This window comes from Panthera leo, chromosome C1 (assembly GCF_018350215.1).
Source record: "Panthera leo isolate Ple1 chromosome C1, P.leo_Ple1_pat1.1, whole genome shotgun sequence".
NCBI classification, from domain to species: Eukaryota; Metazoa; Chordata; class Mammalia; order Carnivora; family Felidae; genus Panthera; species Panthera leo.
Window position 1 is genome coordinate 38000640 of NC_056686.1, and position 20288 is coordinate 38020927.

Below are 20288 nucleotides of genomic sequence, written 5' to 3' on the forward strand. Positions count from 1 at the left end.
GAAAGAAATACAAGAATTCTAAAACTACAACATAATCAAGGAGAAATTTAATATCTAAATTAATTTAAAAAGACACCACTATTGGAAGACTCAATATTGGTAAAATGTCAGTTCTCCCCTAGTGAAAGCACACATTCAATAAAATCCTGGCCAAAATCATAGCATGTTTTTTAACACAGACCAGCTGATTTTGGAATGCAAATGGAAATTCAAAGAACAAGGAACAGTAAGCAAGAACACAGCTGAAAAACCTATGCTTTAGATATCAAAAGTTATCATAAACTTTTAGCAATTGAGAGAATATGATGTTAGTACAAAATGAGTCAAATGAACACAACAGAAGAAAATCCAGAAACAAACGCACATATATACAGTCCTAATGGAATAGAATAGAATCCAGGACCATCTCCATGTAAACAGGTTAAGGAAAAAATGGTCATTTGAAAAAAAGATGATGGACCATAAACATAGGGGAAAAAATAAACCTTCATCCAAATCTCACATTATACATACAAATCAAATCCACATGCATTGTAGATCTAATGTAAAAGGCAACATGACGAAAGATTTTTTAAATAGGGAAATATATTCAGAATCATAGTTGGCCTAAGTTTTCCTATATGAATGTAAAGAAAGCACTAATCCAAATACCAACCAAAAGGAGAGGAAAATTGGGCTACATTAAATTAAGAACTTCTATCCACATAAGGACTCTTACTAAGAAAACTAACATACATGTCACAGACTGGAATATATTCATAACATAGCACATGCTCATCAGAAAATGTCCAGGAATTAAAAGACTTTAAAGAGGTATATGGTACACAGACAACAAGTCTAACGTGCTTTTTGAGAAGCACTACAAAGGCCAAACTGGATAAAAACAAGACACAATCACAGCTAAGTGCATAATAGTAAACTGTTGAAAAGAAATGACAAAGAAAAAAATCTTAAGTGAATTCTAGTAAGATGTTAGTGACAATGTGTGGTATGCAGAATAATGGTTCCCAAAGATGTCCATGCCTTAATTCTCAGAATCAGTGAACATATTACCCTACGTAACAGTAGGGAATTTTGCAGATTTGATTAAGGTTAAGGATCTTGGGAAAGGAAGATTACATCGGATCATCTATGTGGACCCAATCTAATCAAATGAGTTCTTAAAAGCAGAAAAATCTTTCATGGTTATGGTTATGGTCATACAGAGGGAGATGTGATTAAGAATAAGGGTAAAGGATGGGGTGCCTGGGTGGCTCAATAGGTTAACATCCAACTCTTGATTCTGGCTTAGGTCATGATCTCACGGTTCGTAGGATCAAGCCCCATGTCAGGCTCTGTGCTGTCAGCATGGAGACTGCTTGGGATTCTCTGTCTCCCTATCTCTCTATCTCTCCCCTGCTCTCTCACTCTTTCTCAAAAATAAATAAATAAATATTAAGGAAAAAAAAGAATATAGCCATTTGCTGGCTTTGCAAATGGAGGAAATGGCCGCATGCCAAGGAATACGAGTGGTCACCAGAAATTGATCCTTCCTTGGAAACTCTATAAAGAAAACAGCTCTGCTGATACCTTGATTTTAGCCCAGTGAGACCCATGTCAGGTCTATAGAAATGTAAGATAATCAATTTGAACTACTAAGTTTGTGGCAATTTGTTATGGTAGCAATAAAAAAATAATACTTAGCACAAATCCCCTCATAAAAACATACAGAAATGGTTTTGGGGTTAGATGGAATAATTCATGACAGACAAATACTCATGCTGAAAACTAGAAAAGACAGAAAAAGGGGCTCCTGGGTGGTTCAGTCAGTTAAGCGTCCAACTTCGGCTCAGGTCATGATCTCATGGTTAGTGGGTTCGAGCCCCGGGTCAGGCTCTGTGCTGACAGCTATGAGCCTGGAGCCTGCTTCAGATTCTGTGTCTCCCTCTCTCTCTGCCCCTCCCCTGCTTGTGCTCTGTCTCTTTCTCTCTCAAAAATAAACATTAAATTTTTTTTTTAAACAAGACAGAAAAAAATAAAAATTTATGTTTTAAGTTATTAGAAAGGTACAGAAAAAAAGGCGGCTAGTGATACATTTCAGAGGAGAGAAACTTTCAAACGTGGACTGATGATCTGCACTTCCATTTTTCTTCAAAGCATTTGCACATCCTGAGCATGGGCTAGACGCTGAGAACCAGGACTTAGATTAGATTAGAACAAGGGTCAATGCTGTGATGCAGAAAAACCGATAACATTTTTGATGGTTGTACGAGAGTGGAATGATGTAACTAGAGTATTACGAGGCCTTAGATGCACAATCAGTTTCTCAATTATGACATTTATTGATTTATGAAGCTGTGTAAAACGAGAGGGTATAAAGTTAACCCCAAAATATTGGAAAAGTAGAGTGAATGTTCCTACGGTTTCATGGTACTTAAGAGAGAAAGACCGACCAGAGTTAGAGGCCCTAAAACACAAGCAGCAAAAACCCTGGAGATAGTATGAACACTTAAGAACCTGTAACTGTTTTTAAACTGGAAACACTTGACAATCTGGGACTAGCTAGGCTAAAAAAAAAAATCTGGTCTTGGCTCAGGCAAAGGCTATTTCTGGGGATGGAGCAACCAGCAGAACTTTTTGTAAATCACATCAAGCTCAAGAAGTAAAATTGAGAACTGGAAGAACCTCAAATACGGAAGTGTCTTGTCACAGTATTTGCCAAATTATGAAGCTATGCCAGGTTGGGAGCAATAAGCTAATCCAAAAATGACTGAAAAGTGAAAGATCCATGCCATACATTTAGATGGTAATTAAAAGACAAATATCTGTCAGGAAAAAAACATCATCTATCCTGAGGGCACCTGACTTCTGGGAGGAGCTAGAACCAGTCACAGAGCTGGTGCCGGCAGACACACATCTTGGTGACTATGTAGAGCTGATGTCACAAACACAGAGATGAGAGGGGACTCAAATACATGAATATTTTCTGATGGTTCCTGGTATGGAAGTACAAGGCACTAAGCCTAAACTTTCTGAGAAGCAGGACACAAATTGCCTCAGTTTTTTTGGTACTGAGAAGACAAAGACCTGAAAAACTCCAACTTGAAAGCACCATAGGCTAATGACCAAAAACAAGGGCTGCTGAAGTGAGATTTAGCAAAAGTTTGATTAAGGATAAACTGAGATTTCCCAAAACATCAATATTGCCTCAACCCAGTTTGATCTCTTTTGATCAAGTTTAGCCCTGATGTTCCCTGACTAGGAAAGGAAAGAGGGAACCCTCTCATCACCTGGAAAGATCTTAAGTTCTTTTAAAAATTGGGGCACCTGGGTGGCTTAGTCAGTTGAGTGTCCGACTTGGGCTCAGGTGTTGATCTCACAGTTTGTGTCTTCAAGCCCCGCGACGGGCTCTGTGCTGACAGCTCAGATCCTGGAACCTGTTTCTGATTCTGTGTCTCCCTCTCTCTCTGCTCCTCCCCTGCTCACACTCTCTCTCTCTCTGTCTCTTAAAAATAAATAAATGTCAAAAAGATTTAAAAAAATGTCTAGAATTTAATTATGAAATAAATGGTACAGTCACAACAGTACAACTGGTAAGCAAGGGTAAAAAAGACAAAGAAAGCAGATCACAAATATAATCCAGGTACTGGAATTAGGAGATTAAGCACTTTAAAGTAACCTTGATCAATATGTTCAAGAAAATAGATAAAAAACTGGACAAAATAGACACAAAGGTTAAGGATTTCCAAAAACACTGACATTTATAAAAATTAATCAGAAAGACATTTGATATCTAAACATAAATAGTAGAAATAAAGAATTTAGTAGTTGGGTTTAACAATGTATTGGAAACAGTAGAAGACAAGATCCATGAACTAGAATATATGTTTCTAGGAAATTCTAACAAAAGAGAAAATAAAATGACAAATACAGAAAGAAGGGCAAGAAACTGAGGGAGACAATCAAAAGGTCTAACAGATGTAACTGGACCAAGACGTAAGGAATAAAGGTATAGCACATTTGAAGAAATAAAGGGCTAGAATTTCCAAAATTAATTTAAGTCATGAATTTAGATTCAAGAAACTCTGATCAGGGTTAATACATAAACCAAATCTTTCAAAACCCAGGACAAGAGAAAATACTAAAAGAAGCCACAGATAAAAGACATTACTTTCAAAGAAGCAAGAATAAGACTGACAACAGACTTCTCAAGGAAATAATGGAAGTCATAAGATAACAAAATGATATTTTTATATTTATTCATTCATTCATTCATTCATTCATTTATTCATTCATTTATTTATTTAGTGGGCTTCATGCCCAGTGTGGAGCCCAATTCAGGGCTTGAACTCACGACCCCGAGATCAAGACCTAAGCGGAAATCAAGAGTCAGACGCTTAGCTTCTGAGCCACCCAGGTGCCCCACAAAATGTTATTTTTAAAGTAAGGGAAGAAAAACATCTGCCCACATATACATCTATGCCCAGTGAAGAAAAATCCAACATAGATTTAGTGGATATGTAAATAAACAAATGAGTACTAAAAAGAAGTAAATAAAAATGAGAAAATTCTCCAACAGCAGGCCCATACAAAAAGCCCTAAGGGGAATTCTTAGGGCAAATGGGAAATGATTCAAAATGAAAACAGAATTCAAAACTAAAATGCAACCAAAAAAGGATGAATATGTAGGCAAATGTAAGTGAAGATTTCTATACAAAATAATAGTATCAACGCACTGTGGAATCTAAAATACATATAGATAAAATGTATCACAACAATAACTTTAAAGAAGCAAGGGATTTAAATGGAGTGTAAATGTTCTAAAATTATCAAAAAACTGGTAAAGAAAAAATTGTATGAGATTACAATAGAGGATACAAGTACTTAATATATATACATATATTTTGAAAGAATAGTAAGCAAATATATACCCTATGAGTTAAAAGAAGGAGAAAAGGGAATAAAAATATCTTAGTTGAGGGAGACATGCAGGAGATTTAAAAATAAACATGAACAGATCTGTCAGATAGAAAAATAGTAAGATAATGATACAAACCCAACAATATCAGTAATTAAATGACAACATAGTAATTAAATGATAAAGGGAAAGACTGACTACTATAAAACCCAACTATAAAAGACACACATCTTCAATGTAAGGATACAGAAAGGGTGATTGTAAAAGAGTGAAAAATACCAATTAACATTAACCAAAAGAAAGTTGATAGGACTATAATAATATCAGACTAACTACATTTGAAGGCAAGAAGCTTTCCTAGAGGTAAAGACATTTCACAATAATAATAGGTCGATTAACCAGAACAAAAAACACAATTTAAACCTGTATGCATCCAAAACACAGTTTCAGCATATGCAAAGCAAAACCATACTACATTACCAATTCATACCCTCTGGAATACCTAATAGGAAAATAGAACCCAGAAAATACAGCGTGTTAACAAGGATGTAGAAAAACAGAACTCTCAACCATACTGAGACACTTTGAAAATGTGTTTCAATACTGAAACACTTTGAAAAACTCTTTGGCAGCATCTTCTACAGAAGAATACACATTCTGTAGGACCCAGCAATTCCATTTTAGGTATATATCCAACAGGAATACATATATATGTTCATCAAGGAACATATACAGTAATGGTGATAGCAGTACTATTAGTATTAGCCTCAAAAAGTAGAATTAACTGATAAATTTTGCTACTCTTATTGGAATACTATAAGGCAAGGGGTGGCAAACTATAAGGACCAAATAGTATTTATGTTCAGCTTTGCAAGTTATGTGCTCTTTGTCACAATTACTCCCCTCTGCTGTTGTAGCTTGAGAACAGCCATAAATAATACATAAGTAAAGGGGTCTATCTATGTTCCAATTAAACTTTATTTAAAATTTAAAAGTCTGGAATTCACCAGTGGGCCATAGTTTGCTGACTCCTGCTATACAGTAATAAAAATGAAACACATGCATGTCACAAACATAATAATCAGCCAAAGAGACCAAATATAAAAGAATATATACCATATGATTCCACTTCTGAAATGTTCAAAAACACATAAAACTAGCCTATATGTTGTTAGGTATTAGAATAGTAGGTTTCGTAGTGACTGAGAAGAGGCACCAGAGGCATTTCTGGGGGGCTGGTAATGTCATGTCTCTGACCTGGATGCTATTCACCCACGAGGGTTCACTTTTTATTTTTTATTTTATTTATTATTTTTTTTAGAGCATGTATCAGAATTTTATTCCATTTCAAGGCTGAATAATATTCCATTGTTAGGACATTTTTGATTATTGATTCTTTTTTTTTCAATATATGAAATTTATTGTCAAATTGGTTTCCATACAACACCCAGTGCTCATCCCAAAAGATGCCCTCTTCAATACCCATCACCCACCCTTCCCTGCCTCCCACCCCCCATCAACCCTCAGTTTGTTCTCAGTTTTTAAGAGTCTCTTATGCTTTGGCTTTCTTCCACTCAAACCTCTTTTTTTTTCCCTTCCCCTCCCCCACGGGTTTCTGTTAAGTTTCTCAGGATCCACACAAGAGTGAAAACATATGGTATCTGTCTTTCTCTGTATAGCTTATTTCACTTAGCATCACACTCTCCAGTTCCATCCACGTTGCTACAAAGGGCCATATTTCGTTCTTTCTCATTGCCATGTAGTACTCCATTGTGTTTTTTAAAGACTCACTGTGCCACAAAACTTAGAATTAAAGTACATTATACTGAAATAAAATTTTAAAAATTACCTAGAAGAGCAGTACTAAAAAATCCATGGGAAACATCTGCAACAAAATTAAGGGACAAGATATTCCCATGAACCCAAAATATCAGGAAACATGCATAAATCTCCAGTAGATAATAGAGATGGTAACACCATCTGTTGAAATCAGAGGAAAGCATTGAGGCATCTGATAAACCAAATAACTTCAAAGTAACAAAACGGAGTATTCACTCAAAAGGCTGGTGGGCCAATTGAAGAACAGAAACTGAAATTGGAAGAGGTTTTCTCACTTTCATAGTGATGAGTACAAAGGATTTACAATAAATTCTGAAGGAGCTGGAGCAGTGAGATCCATTAACTCTCAAAACTAACACTCCAAAGTCACCTTCCAAGATAAAACTTTACATCGAGTATAAACATTTGGAAAAAGAATACACATTGAACAGGGGAATAAAAGCAAAGGAAAGAAAAATTCTATATAAAAGTTGGGAAGAAAAAGAAAGCCAGGAAATCTCAGAAACTAAGCTGCCATGCTTATTCTAGAAAAAATGATGAGACAGAAAAAAGAGCTCTCAAACTACATATTTAGAAAAGTTAATCTAAATCATTTATCTCTTTCTAAAAGTTCAAAATAATCATTATAAACAGTTTAAATTTCATAAAAAGCTTTAAGGGGGGTGGGGGGAGGCCAAATAAGATGCCCTCAATGAAAACATGCCAGAAGACATGTTCACAAAACAGATGGCAGGCAAATGTATTACCTGTATCCTCATAACTTGACAATTTGTCTTCCCAAGAGTAAATGATCTTATAAGAGAAAAAGACAGAAGCTTCAATGTCTTTTTGATCTAGCCTCAGAAGTCATACACTGTTATTTTTGCAACAGTCTATTGTTTACACAGATTAGCCCCATTCATGTGTGGTGGGAGGTAACTACACAGGGGTGGGAATACTAGTAGGCAAAAAATCACTGGTAGCCATCTAAAAGGTTTATTATAACCCAGAAGTAAAAGAACAAAGCTAAAAGTCCTTAAAAATAGTATATTTTAAGAAACCAGAAAAAAAAAAATTTAATGAGATGATAAAAGTCAGAAAAATAAGAAATTAAAGAAAAATAAGTTTGGAAAGGAAAAGTAAACTAGAAGATATATAAAAGTGAATGAGGGGCGCCTGGGTGGCGCAGTCGGTTAAGCGTCCGACTTCAGCCAGGTCACGATCTCGCGGTCCGTGAGTTCGAGCCCCGCGTCAGGCTCTGGGCTGATGGCTCGGAGCCTGGAGCCTGTTTCCGATTCTGTGTCTCCCTCTCTCTCTGCCCCTCCCCCGTTCATGCTCTGTCTCTCTCTGTCCCAAAAATAAATAAAAAACGTTGAAAAAAAAAAAAAAGTGAACGAATAATAATGTCATAAGAGAAAATGAAAAGGAAAAAATCATTTGATTTTAAGAAAAATAAAAGTATGAAAAGAATTTGAGACAGGGAAAAATACATATCATTTGCAAATAAGATCCAACATACATACAATGGAAGTTCCAGAAAGAAAGAAAGAAAGAAAGAAAGAAAGAAAGAAAGAAAGAGAAAGAAAGAAAGAAAAAGAAAAAGAAAGAGGAGGAGAGGAGAGGATACAGGAGAGGAGAAGGAAACAGAATATATACAAAAAGTTACCATTTAAGAGAATATTCATAAAAATATTGAAAATATAACAAAAGACATGATGTACAATGGAAAAAAAAAGCAATCCAGAATAATCAACACCATCATGTATGCTGCTATTATTACTAAACTTTAAAAATGAAGGAAAAAAAAACCCCTGAATTTCCAGGCTAAAAAACCAAGTCACTCACAAAGGAAAGAAAATTGGATTTTAAGTAGATTTGGACAAGATTCTGTATCACAATCAAGTAACATATTTATAATAAAGAAAATGTAAGCCAAGGATTTTTATATCTAGCCAAAGTAACTTTGAGGCATAAAGACTACAGACAAAATATTATCATGCAACTCAGGTGACATTTATCCCATGAGCCTTTCCTTAGTAATCTATTAGAGAATGAGTTTCAGACAACTAATTGGAGAAGACACTGCCATAAAAGAGTAAACATTAAGTATTTAGATGTAGAACTCTAAATGAAATATATAAAGGAGAGAATATAGTATATAATGGAATATATATATAATATAATGGAATGTGCTCTGAAAATGTAGATGAGTACAGTTGTGAAAAAGTGGAAAGCAGAAAATGTGGAAGGCATATGTAAAAAAATTCTTTAACTGTCTTCAATAATTATATCTTTGATGGTAATTTGCTATTTTTGTTCTGAGATCATTTTGTTAGCAAAGTAAATAAGGACTTGGGTTAGATTCCAATTTTATTACCTTGAATGCATCTGAATTCATGACTCCTGGATTCCGGGATAAAGTCTAAATATCTTAGCCTGCCTTTCCATGATTTGGCCCAACAAGAACTTTCCGCTCTACCTGGATTATTCCTTACAATTTCCACATGGAGTTTTGTCTGAAAACATGCATTTCTGTACAGGACAGCCTGATAAGATTAAGTCACATTTACTCTTATTTTTTACTCTTATTTCTGCTATTTAAAGCATCTAGGCATTGGAATGGCTACACAGAGTGAGCAAGTGAGAGAGAATATGAATGAATCAGGAATTATGTGCCTGATGATGAAAGACATAGCATGACTCCACCTTTGCTTATATTTAAAAGGGATTTTTAAATAACTACATATTGGCATTTGTACTCAATGTGGCAATCACTGTGTTTAATTGTAATGTTTACTTTATTCAATGTACCTACTGATGTGGTTGGGTATTAATTTACTGTTTTCTATTTATCCTACCTATCCTATATTCTGTGTTTGCCTCTATTACTTTATTTCTGTCAAAAGGCACTAGAGTCTGGAATTTTTAGATACACTAGCAAAAGGACTGGGGTCTTTGTTGAAGTGATCTTACATTTTCTTGAATAAATGTGAAAATCAAAATGGTGGGTGTTCGCTACCTTTTTAACTAGATTTTATTTTCAACTGAATCTTTCCTGATCAGACTTTCATTAGCTTGTTTGAAATAAGTTCTCTTAATTTTTTAATGATTACCAAAATTCCAACACATTATGTTTTACCTCTCCTCTGTACTAGTCAAATGTTTAGTGATTCATAAAGGACTTTTTCACGGTCTCAGAAGAGGTTGATATTTAAATAAAATCTTTGTGAAGTAAAAAAACAAAAACAAAAAAACACACCCTTTTTTTGTAAATTGTAAAATTCTTTGTGAAGTAAAAAATAAATTTTAAAAACCCTGATACTTACTTTTAAGATGGTATATCTTTGTCTAGGAGTATCCTTCAAGTAGGACCAAACTGTGTTTTGATCTGACCTGTGTCCAGAGTGTGGCCACAATGTCTACGTCTAGTATGTTGGTGTTTGTTTCTGAACATGTATTCTGTTGACAGATCTTATATTTGCATATTTTACATGTTTATGTTTGGGCATATTATCGAACTAATGTGTGTCAGACTGTATTCTGTGTGTTTATTTCTGTAGATCTTAGTGGTTAAGATCAAAGACTATTACTATTAATCTAGATTCAAATCTCGGTTCCAATCATCTTAAATGGCTACATGACCTTATACAAGTCACTCAACTTTTCTGAGCCTCAGCTCATCTTTAAAATAGTAATTACTTTGTAAGAGTATTGTGATGATAAAATGGAAAAACACATACAGAGTGCCTGGGACGTAGTGAACATTTAATAAACAGTTATTCCTATGTAATCAATTTATTTCTCTCTGGAAGAACAATGGCATTGTTTATTTATGCTTTTTATTCTTATACTTAATCATATACTGTGCCACAGGTTTTTTTACTTTTATATTTATTTATTGGTTTATTAAATAAACATTGGATTATATAAGTTCCTTATGGGCAGGAAATCTGATTTCATGAAAAAGACCCCCAGTGCTGTGCATAGTGCCAGACACACAGCGTGCAGGTATTTGGTGGAAAAAGCTCGATTATACCATATGAATTAACACAGGCGGAAAAATATGACTAATTTTAAGAGCTTGTGTTCAGGCCACTCTTAGTGTAAAGCAATTTAAGATACTGACATTAGTGCCCAGTTTAAGCCAACACGGGCAACTTTACTGCATATATATTGTTTTTGTTTAAAGGCATTAGGAAGCTGCTTAAACAGTGGTATGAACAGTGTCACTAGTACTTCTGAGAGAAGAGGTGAACTGAAGGTCTGCAGCTCTGCAGCTGGTGTTTTCCTGGGGGCATTTGTGTTCTGAGCATAGAACAAAAATGTTGGGAATCAATGCTTTGTTCAACCACAGGTCCACTCCTGGAGCACAAAGAAACCAGCAGGATTTTGGCAGTCTTACTATGCTAGATGTACAAAACTAAAAGCCTGAGAGGCCAAAACCCATTGAGACATGATGGGTGCAAAACCAAGCTAACTGTTCCCTCAAGACACTAGCAGAATGTGTGAAACAGTGCAGGATAAAAGGACAAAAAGCTAAGCAGAAAGTGTTTGAAAAGCAGAAGAGATTTTCTGCTGTCTTGCCTAAGAAGAATTATACATAGTACCCTTCGAGAGGGAAGGGCCTATAATCACACTAGTTCTCAGTTAAAAGCCCAAAGAGCTGAAATTGAGAACTTAAAACAATTGACCCTTAAACATGGGTTTGAGCTGTGTAGGTCCACTTATAATGCAGATTTTTTACAGTACTGTAAATATATTTTCTCTTCCCTATGATTTTTTTTTGTTTTCTTAGTTAAGTTTCAGGGGAGTCAAAAAAGTTATATGTAGATTTCTGACTATGTGAAGGGGGTGTGGTGCCTCTAACCCCCACATTGTTCAAGGATCAACCATAGTTTAACTTTTTATTTTTGAATATTTAGATATACAAAACAGTTGAAAGATAAAAGAGTTCTTATACACAGGAACTTCACCACTCACCCAGGTTGTCTTAATGTTAACATCTTATGTAACCACCATTCATTTTGCAAAACTAAGACATTAACATTGGTACAGTAATTATCTAAACTGAAATTTTATTTGCATTGCACCAGTTTTGCCAGTGATGCACTTCTGTTCCAGGATCCAATACAGGATATCATGTTGCTTTTAGTCATTATTTCTCTATACTCTCTTCTAATCTGTGACAAGTTTCTGTCCTTCCTCGTTTCTCATGACCTTGACAGTTTGGAAGAGTACTGGTCAGGAATTTTGTAGGAAGTTTCTCAATTTGATTTTGTCTGATGTTTTTTCATGTTTAGGCCAGGGTTATGGGTTGTGAGGAACAACCCTTCACATTACCTGATATCAAGGAATACAGGATATCAGCATGAGTTAATGATTACTGATGTTAAACTCGATCACTTTGTAAAGGTGGTGTCTTCCAGATATCTCCAAGTTACACTTTCTTTCTATTTTAAAAACAAATCATTAAGTTTAGCCTACCCTCAAAGGAAGAGGAATTAAGCTCCACCTCCTGGAGGGGGCAGTATCCTCCATTATTATTTACAAATCTTCTGTAAGGAAGATGTGTCCATTTTCATCCTTGGTCATTCATTGTTTCGCTTATGTCAATATGTACTCATGGATATTTACTTTATTCTTTGGGTCATAATCCAAATATTGGTATTTATTTTGTTGCTCAAATTATTCTGACAACAGCCACAGGGACTTAAGATTGGCTCCTGTGTTCTTCTTATATGCCCCTATTCTCCTCACTCACTCCCCTCAGCCTTTTCTTTTTTTAAGCAATTCCTCACTTCCCATACTACAAGATGTTCCATCCTAATCTTGTGTTTTCCCTGTCCTAGCCCCAGAATCAGCTATTTCTCTAAGAGTCCTGATAACTTTTATTGAGTGTAGGTATTTAGAAACCAAGATCTGGAAGCTGGGTGTGCTCACTGCTATTGGATTGTCACTCCTTTTAGGCCCTTTTGGAGGGCAAAACTAGGAAACATGGATGTGTATTAACCCAAATATACAATCAGCTCTGTATTTCTGAACCAATCTCTCTCTATATATTAAAATAAACATGAATTAAACTGTTATTTTAGACAACAAATAACATCATGCAGTTCATTCCACCCCTCACCCACCTTGTTTCTTTGTCACTTATTTTCTGACACTGAAAAACCTGGCTGTCTTTATCTATGATATATTTACTTACTTGTCCAACTCTCATATATATATGTAAAGTCTTTTCATAATTGCTAATCCAATACCCTGTATAAAACACACTTACCTAGTAAAATGGGGGTTAGCAAACTTCAACTCCCAGGCTAATTCTGACCCTTTGTCTGTTTTGGTAAGGCCTTAAGATAAAAGTAATTTTTACCTTTAAAAAATTTTTTTAAATGTAAATCCAAGTTAGTTAACATGTAGTGTAATAATGGTTTCAGGAGAAGAATTTAGTGATTCATCACTTACATATAATACCTAATGCTCATCCCAACAAGCGCCCTCCTTAATGCCCATTACCCATTTAGCCCATACCCCTACCCAATACCCCTCCAGCAACCTTCAGTTTGTTCTCTGTATTTAAGTCTCTTATGGTTTGCCTCCCTCTCTCTTTTTATCTTATTCTTCCTTCCCTGCCCCTATGTTCATCTTGTTTCTTAAATTCCACATGAATGAAACCATATGATAGCTTGTCAATTTCTATTAAAAAGTTTGATAGGATTTTGATTATGATTGAACTGAATCCAGAGATCAAATTGGGGAAAACAGACATCTTCATTTTGAGTTCTCCAATCTGTGAACATGGGCTATATCTCCACTTAGTTCTATCTTCTTTGATTGCTGTCAACAGCATTATGTAGTTTTCAGAATGCAAACACTGAACATATTTTGTTAGAATTATACATAAACACTTCAATTTTAATGCTATTGTAAGTGTTATGGATTTTCTAATTTAAAATACCAATTATTCATTGCTGGTATACAGGGAAAAAATGGGCTTTCTTTCTATTTTGTGATCTTGCTAAACTTACTTTTTAATTCTGGGAGCTTTCCTGGAGATCCTGTGGAATTTCCTGCAAAATCATATCCTCTGCAAACATAAGGGTTTTTTTCTTACTTTCTAACCTATATCCATTTCATTTCCTTTTCCTTCCTGCATTGTCTAAGACTCCCATTATGATGTTAAATGAATGGTAAGAGAGGGCATCCTTGTTTCTGAATTTAGGGGAAAATATTCAGTCTTTCATCCATAAGCATAACGTTAGCTGTAGGTTTTCAAAGATGCTCTTTATTAGGTTGAGGAAGTTCCCTTCTACCTCAACTTTACTGAGACTTTTTATCAAGAACAGAGTTGGATTTTGTTGGATACTTTTTCTGTGCTTATTGAAATGACATACAGAAGAAATAAGCTTTTTCTTATCTACCCTGTCAATAGGATGAATTTATATTGCATTTCTAGAATGAGACCACTTGATTATGATGTACTTTCATTTTTATATACTGCTGGATTTGATCTGCTAATACGTTGTTGAGGATTTCTGCATATATGTTCATGAAGATTTTGGTCTATATTTTTCTTTTCTTATTATGTCATTGACACTAGGGTAAATGTTGACCTCATAAAATGACTTAGGAAGTTTTCCTCCTTCTACGTTCTGTCTCATAAGACTAGTATTATTATGTTTTCCTTAAAGGTTCGGTAGAATTCACCAGAGAAACCACCTGGGCCTGGTGTTTTCTTTTATGTAAGATTCTTAACTTCAAATTCAATTTATTTAATAGATATATAACTATTGAGATTATCTATTTCTTCTTGAGTTAGTTTTGGTATTTTATGCCTCTCAAAAAATTCTTGAAAGTTAATGTCTTTCAAAAAGTTTCAAATAGTTTTAACATCAATGTAACCACAGAAGACAGGATTACCAAACTAGAGGACATTTCTTTTTTTAAAAAAAATTTTTTAATGTTTATTTATGTTTGAGAGACAGAGAGAGACAGAGTGTGAGCAGGTGAGGGGCAGAGAGAGAGGGAGACACAGAATCTGAAGCAGGCTCCAGGCTCCAAGCTGTCAGCACAGAGCCCGACACGGGGCTCGGACTCACGAACTGTGAGATCATGACCTGAGCGAAGTCAGACGTTTAACCAACTGAGCCACCCAGATGCCCCACTAGAGGACATTTCTAAAGAAAATATCAAACTAGAGAGAGAGAGAGGAAAAGAAAAAAGAATTAAAAATATCAAAATAAGCATAAGATATATATGAGATACAGTCTAAAAATCTTATATAAGTGGGAGTCCAGAGGAACGGGAAACAGATAATGGGGCAGAAGCAATGTTGAAAGAAATAATGGCTACAGGTTTTCTAAAACTGATGAAAAATATCAACCTACAAATTTATGAAGCTCTGAAAACTTAACATAGATTAACCCAAGAATACCACATCTAGGTATATAATGGTAAAATTACTAAACACAAAGTGGAAGAGTGAATTTTAAATATAACGGGAGTAGGAGGAGAAATACCTACATTACTTCAAAAGCGTAGGAGCTGACTTTTCAAGACATAAAAGAAGCCAGATGATGATGGAAGAGCTTCTTTAAAATGACAAAGAGGGTTGCCTGGGTGGCTCAGTGGGTTTGGATCCTGGAGCCTGCTTTGGATTCTGTGTCTCCCTGTCTCTCTCTTTGCCTCTCCCCCACTCACGCTGTCTCTCTCTGAAAAATAAACGTTAAAAAAATAAATAAATAAAAGAGAAGAAAATAACTACCGACCTAGAGTTTTATATCCAGTAAAACCATCCCACATAAAAGTGAAAACAAGATGTTTTCAAACAAAATCAGAATTCACAGCCAGGAGGATGTCATGAAAGAAGTATTAAAGGACGCTCTTCAGGCAGAAGGAAAATGACTCTAGAATCCATATGGGAACATGGAATTGCAGGAAAGAATGAAGAATAATAGAACAGATAAATAAGTGATTAGTATGAATAAACATCATATAAACAAAATTAATTTCTTGTGTGTTTTATACATGTAGAATTAAAGTACAAAATTAAAATGCAAAAATATGAAAAAAAGGGGACGGGTTAAATGTTTTTAGGCCCCAATACTGGTAGGGAGGTCAACAAAAAATAATTTGTCAAGTGTGCAAGCTGAAATCTCCAGGGCAGCCAATAATAGAGTTAGAAATTGAATTAACAAGTTAATAAAAAGGAAAATAAGTTATAAAAATACTTGCTAATTCCAACAAAAGACAATCAATCTACCTAAAAATCCTAGATTTTAATTCTTCAAAAACAAAAACAAAACGTGCTACTCACAATATATACACTTTAAATACAATGATAAAAAGAAAAAAAGAAAAAAAAATACACCATTCATAGACTAGCCAAAATAAAGCTATTCTAACTATCAGATAACAAATATCAGATAAAACGTACTACCCTCAAGCAAGGAGATGAATAGGGGCATTCACAATAAAAGGCTCATATCACAGTCTGAAGTCTATATCCAACCAATGACACAGCTTCAAAATATATAAAATTAATAAAACTAGAAAGAAATGTGGAGGCTTAAACCTTTCTTGGGATTTGAGATCTATCTACCATGATACAGAAAAATAATTTTAACCAGAACATACATTTAAATGTGAAAAAAAACCAAAAACCCATTAGAGGAAAACATAGGAGAAAGTCTCGAAGTACACAAAATTTCTAAAAATGCTGATCAACAAATTAAAAATAATGAAATAGATTCATTAGGATCAAGAATTTTTTTTTCATCAAAGATGTCACTAAGAAAATAAAAAGATGAGGCACAGAGCGAGAAAAGACAATTACAAAATATATATCTAAGAATTCATATCAAGGATCTATGTGGAACTCTGAACAAAAAAACCAAAAGGAGACAATTCAGTACAAAAATTCACAAATGACCTGAACGAGCATTCATAAAAGAGAATATCCAATGGCCAATAAACATATACATTAGTCATCAGGAAATAGCAAATTAAAACCATTATATGATAAACTACCTCTTACCAAATGCCAAAAGGAAAACTCACATAAGCACATACACACACACATCAATCAAGTAGCAGTGAGGATGTGCAGCAAGTATAACTCTCACACACAGGTAGTTAAAATCACTTGAAAAATTCTTTTGACAGCACCTTCTAGGGCTGAGTGTACACATAGCCCATGACTGGGCAATTCCAAATAAGAATACATAATCAATACAATGATAACTTCATTGCATCATTGTATTCTATATACGCATCAAGGTATACATACAATGCTTATAGCAGCTTCATAAGAGCCCAAACCAGAAACAACCCAAATGTCCATTAACAGAGGAATGAATAAATCAACAGTAGTAGCTTCATAAAATAAAATAATGTATAAGCAGCAAAAGTGAAGAACTGTTTCTAAATATAACAAGATGTCTGTAGCGCACGATAGTCTGAATTGCAAAATCAAAGTGAAACAAGTCAGAGAAAAAAAGTACATACTGAAGGATGTCACTTATATAAAGATTAAAACACATAAGACTAATCTTGCCATTAGAACTTAGGATAATGTTTACCCTTGAAGTGGCAGCAGCTGAGAGGAAATGCGAGAGAGAGGAAATGTCAGATTCCCAACATGACATTCATGATAAATGATTGTTTTTTAAACTGCTGAAACAAAAAAATCACAAAAAGAATGCACTGTAATTATTTCCCAGCTGCCCGTCATATATATGCTTATTTGCCTTACCTCAGAAAATATTCTCATATTGATGGTCTCTAATATTAAACCCAGTAAACCTGACTGGCTCTTTTCCTCTTTTAAATAACATAAAAATCAGCTGGGAAGCTTCTTCAAAATAATTATTTCTCACCCCACCTCCCCTCATTCTACCATTTAGAATAAAATCTATTTGCAAGAAATGGAATTGTTTTATACTGGGCCATAAAACAAGAGCCCCCATACTTGGAAGGCAATGAAATAATTATCATAAAGTCACTACTTACTATGAGATGTGATCAATAACACTGTTTACAGTTCAGATGATGTCAAACATTTTGCACAATGACTCAGGTCAAGAGGAAGTTAGAGATGTTGCCTTTAGCAAAACCACTGACTTCCATCAAATGGAGGTTGTATCTTTTTTTCTTCTCTTTCAGCGATTAACTATTACAGGCTTAAGCATCTGGAGTGGTTCTCTTGCCCAATTAGAAAAGGCCTTCAAGAGGAAATTTTAGAAACTAACATATAAATGTCTTTGATGAGCCTGATGTGATTTCAAGACATTTTTTACCCGGTCATGGATCTCATCGCAGTTTGAAGGTGAACACCAATCAGAATGGAATCTGTAGGCATAAAAAACAAAGGTGACTTGTAGCCAGAGGGAGAGAAAGAAATCTGTCCAAATGCCAGACACCAAAAGTCATTGTTTTTTCTTATCCCAGTGTGATGACACAGAAAGATTTAAATAGCATATTTTCTTCTTTGACCAAAGATGAGAGGCAGATGTAAAATCAGGCACTGATTCTCCACGGAAATATTACGCCTTCATAATATGTGCAATAAGCAGTAATAATAACGTTTGATGTGAATTAGGGAGAGCACACCTAACTAGTTAATCATTTTAATGATTTCCATACACAATTCTTTAGAGCTTTATCTCTAAATAAAGATACAGATTTTCAGATTAGAAGAAGAATTCCATGTATAGTGCCTTTAAAATTAGTTCTTATTTTCCAGTAACTTAATCACACTCTCTTACATTATGTGGATAAAATGCCTTTATGTATACAGAACAATAAAACTAATTTTATGAAACGAAACAAAATGTTCAAATAGATGAAAATATTTAGAATACAATCATGCTCTTACTCCTTCAGAAGATAGGGGGGTATCAAAACTGAAGGATTCCCTCTCAGCACAGATACCAATCACTTCTCTAGTCTCTCCTATAAATGTGCTTTTTAAGTGAATATTGTAAAAGGAAAGGAAAATGAGACTTTTATGAAAATCTGAGTTTTGGAGTTAAAGAAGAAATAAAACAACCACTCCTCTTTCTTATTCCCGCTCAAACTCAAAACTGGCATTAGTATTCTGAAGTTACTTTATTTTATACAAGTAATAATGAAAATTTCCAGGTCCATCTGGTTATAATTCATCTATACGAAGTGTTATTGATAATTGCTTCATAAAGGAATGGGTACTAAAATGCTACTAGATTGCTTACATCTTTGCCTTTTTTCCTCCTAGCTTATTCTTACAGTTACAATTTTATATATTTGCACAAGGTATAAACTCTTTAGCAGGATAAATGATTTACATAACCTGTTTTAAAGAATGTAATCACTAATGGATGATCAACTATATCTAAATTTTCATCTCCCATATTTGTAAAAGGAAGTGTTATTGAAGCTACACAAATATATGGCCAACTTTGTTATATTTGCTACATATGCAACACATCCTGAAAATCTGAGATCCAAATGTGCAGTTCCAAGAGGGTGTCTTCAGTGTGCTATGAGAGGGTCCACTAGTCTGTGCTGTGGTATAAGAAATGATTGCCTAACAATCTTTAACTTCATTTACAAAATTCAAAACGGTAAGCATGATTAAAAAGAGTATCAGCTCCTTTTTAATTAAATTTGCTAGTATTTCTTAGTCTGTTTTTAGTAATAACTTTACAGCCTAATACAAATTATAAGTCATAATATTAATATTTATACTTTGAGGAGAAAACTGTTTCTGAAATGTAAGACTTATAATAAAGATTGAAACCATTTTATGTGTGTTAACTCTACTGAAGATATTTTTTAAATGGGCTTCAAGCAAAAGGCACCTTCACTATAAATAAAGAAATTTATTTGCTTACAGTCACTAATAAGAGTTTTATTTTTGAGAGAGAGAGAAACAGAGAGAGAGTATCCGGCACGCAGGGGATGGGCACAGAAGAAGGGAGAGAAAGAATCCCAAGCAGGCTCTGCACTGACAGCATAGAGCCCGACACAGGGCTTGATCCCACGAACCGTAAGATCATGACCTGAGCCAAAATGAAGAGTCAGACACTCAACTGACAGAGCTACCCAGCAGCCCCACTAATAGTTTTTGAAAGTCTGTTTATTCATATACATGATTTAGGAGTCAACACTTCACAGAAATCTTAAAGGAAAACTTATTTCGTCTTAATATTTAACCCAGGTAACTTCTATAGCTTTATGTTTTGTCATGCTCCCAATTTTGCCTGGGACATACAATCTATTTTTACATCAGTTTAAATTGTTTATTGATTCTGTTGGATTTTATAAATGCCCTGTAAGTATATTGTTCAGTAATCTAAAAGAGCCATTATCAGAGAATGTCTTATATTTAAAGGTATGGTACTGAGTGTGCTAAAAAGAACAAAATGTTTTTGTTCCTAGTAATATGTCTTAAAGACATTTTATTTTCCTTTATAACCAAATCTAAATCTTTTGCAAAACATACACTCAAAGTAGAAGTGTTCCACCTTAGCAAAAGTAAAAAAGTTTATCTACCCTAAAGAGTACCCCAATAAAGTTTTAATACTTTACTTAG

The 20288-nt window shown here is 34.5% G+C and overlaps 1 protein-coding gene across 4 annotated transcripts in view; it reads right to left on the reverse strand.

Moving 5' to 3' along the window:
• The window catches only part of SPATA6 (spermatogenesis associated 6), a 147448-nt gene that overhangs the window by 26019 nt on the left and 101141 nt on the right, over positions 1–20288 (reverse strand). Inside the window, exons 11-12 of one of the 4 annotated variants that reach the window (XM_042951548.1) lie at positions 17965–18064; positions 15389–15426 (exon numbers count right to left, since the gene is read on the reverse strand). In XM_042951548.1, the coding sequence (XP_042807482.1) occupies positions 15412–15426; positions 17965–18064 (115 nt within the window). In that variant the 3' untranslated portion in view covers positions 15389–15411. Of the gene's footprint in view, positions 1–15388; positions 15427–17326; positions 17390–17964; positions 18065–20288 lie in introns of those variants that run through there. The other 3 variants (XM_042951547.1, XM_042951549.1, XM_042951546.1) reach the window with 3 other exon arrangements.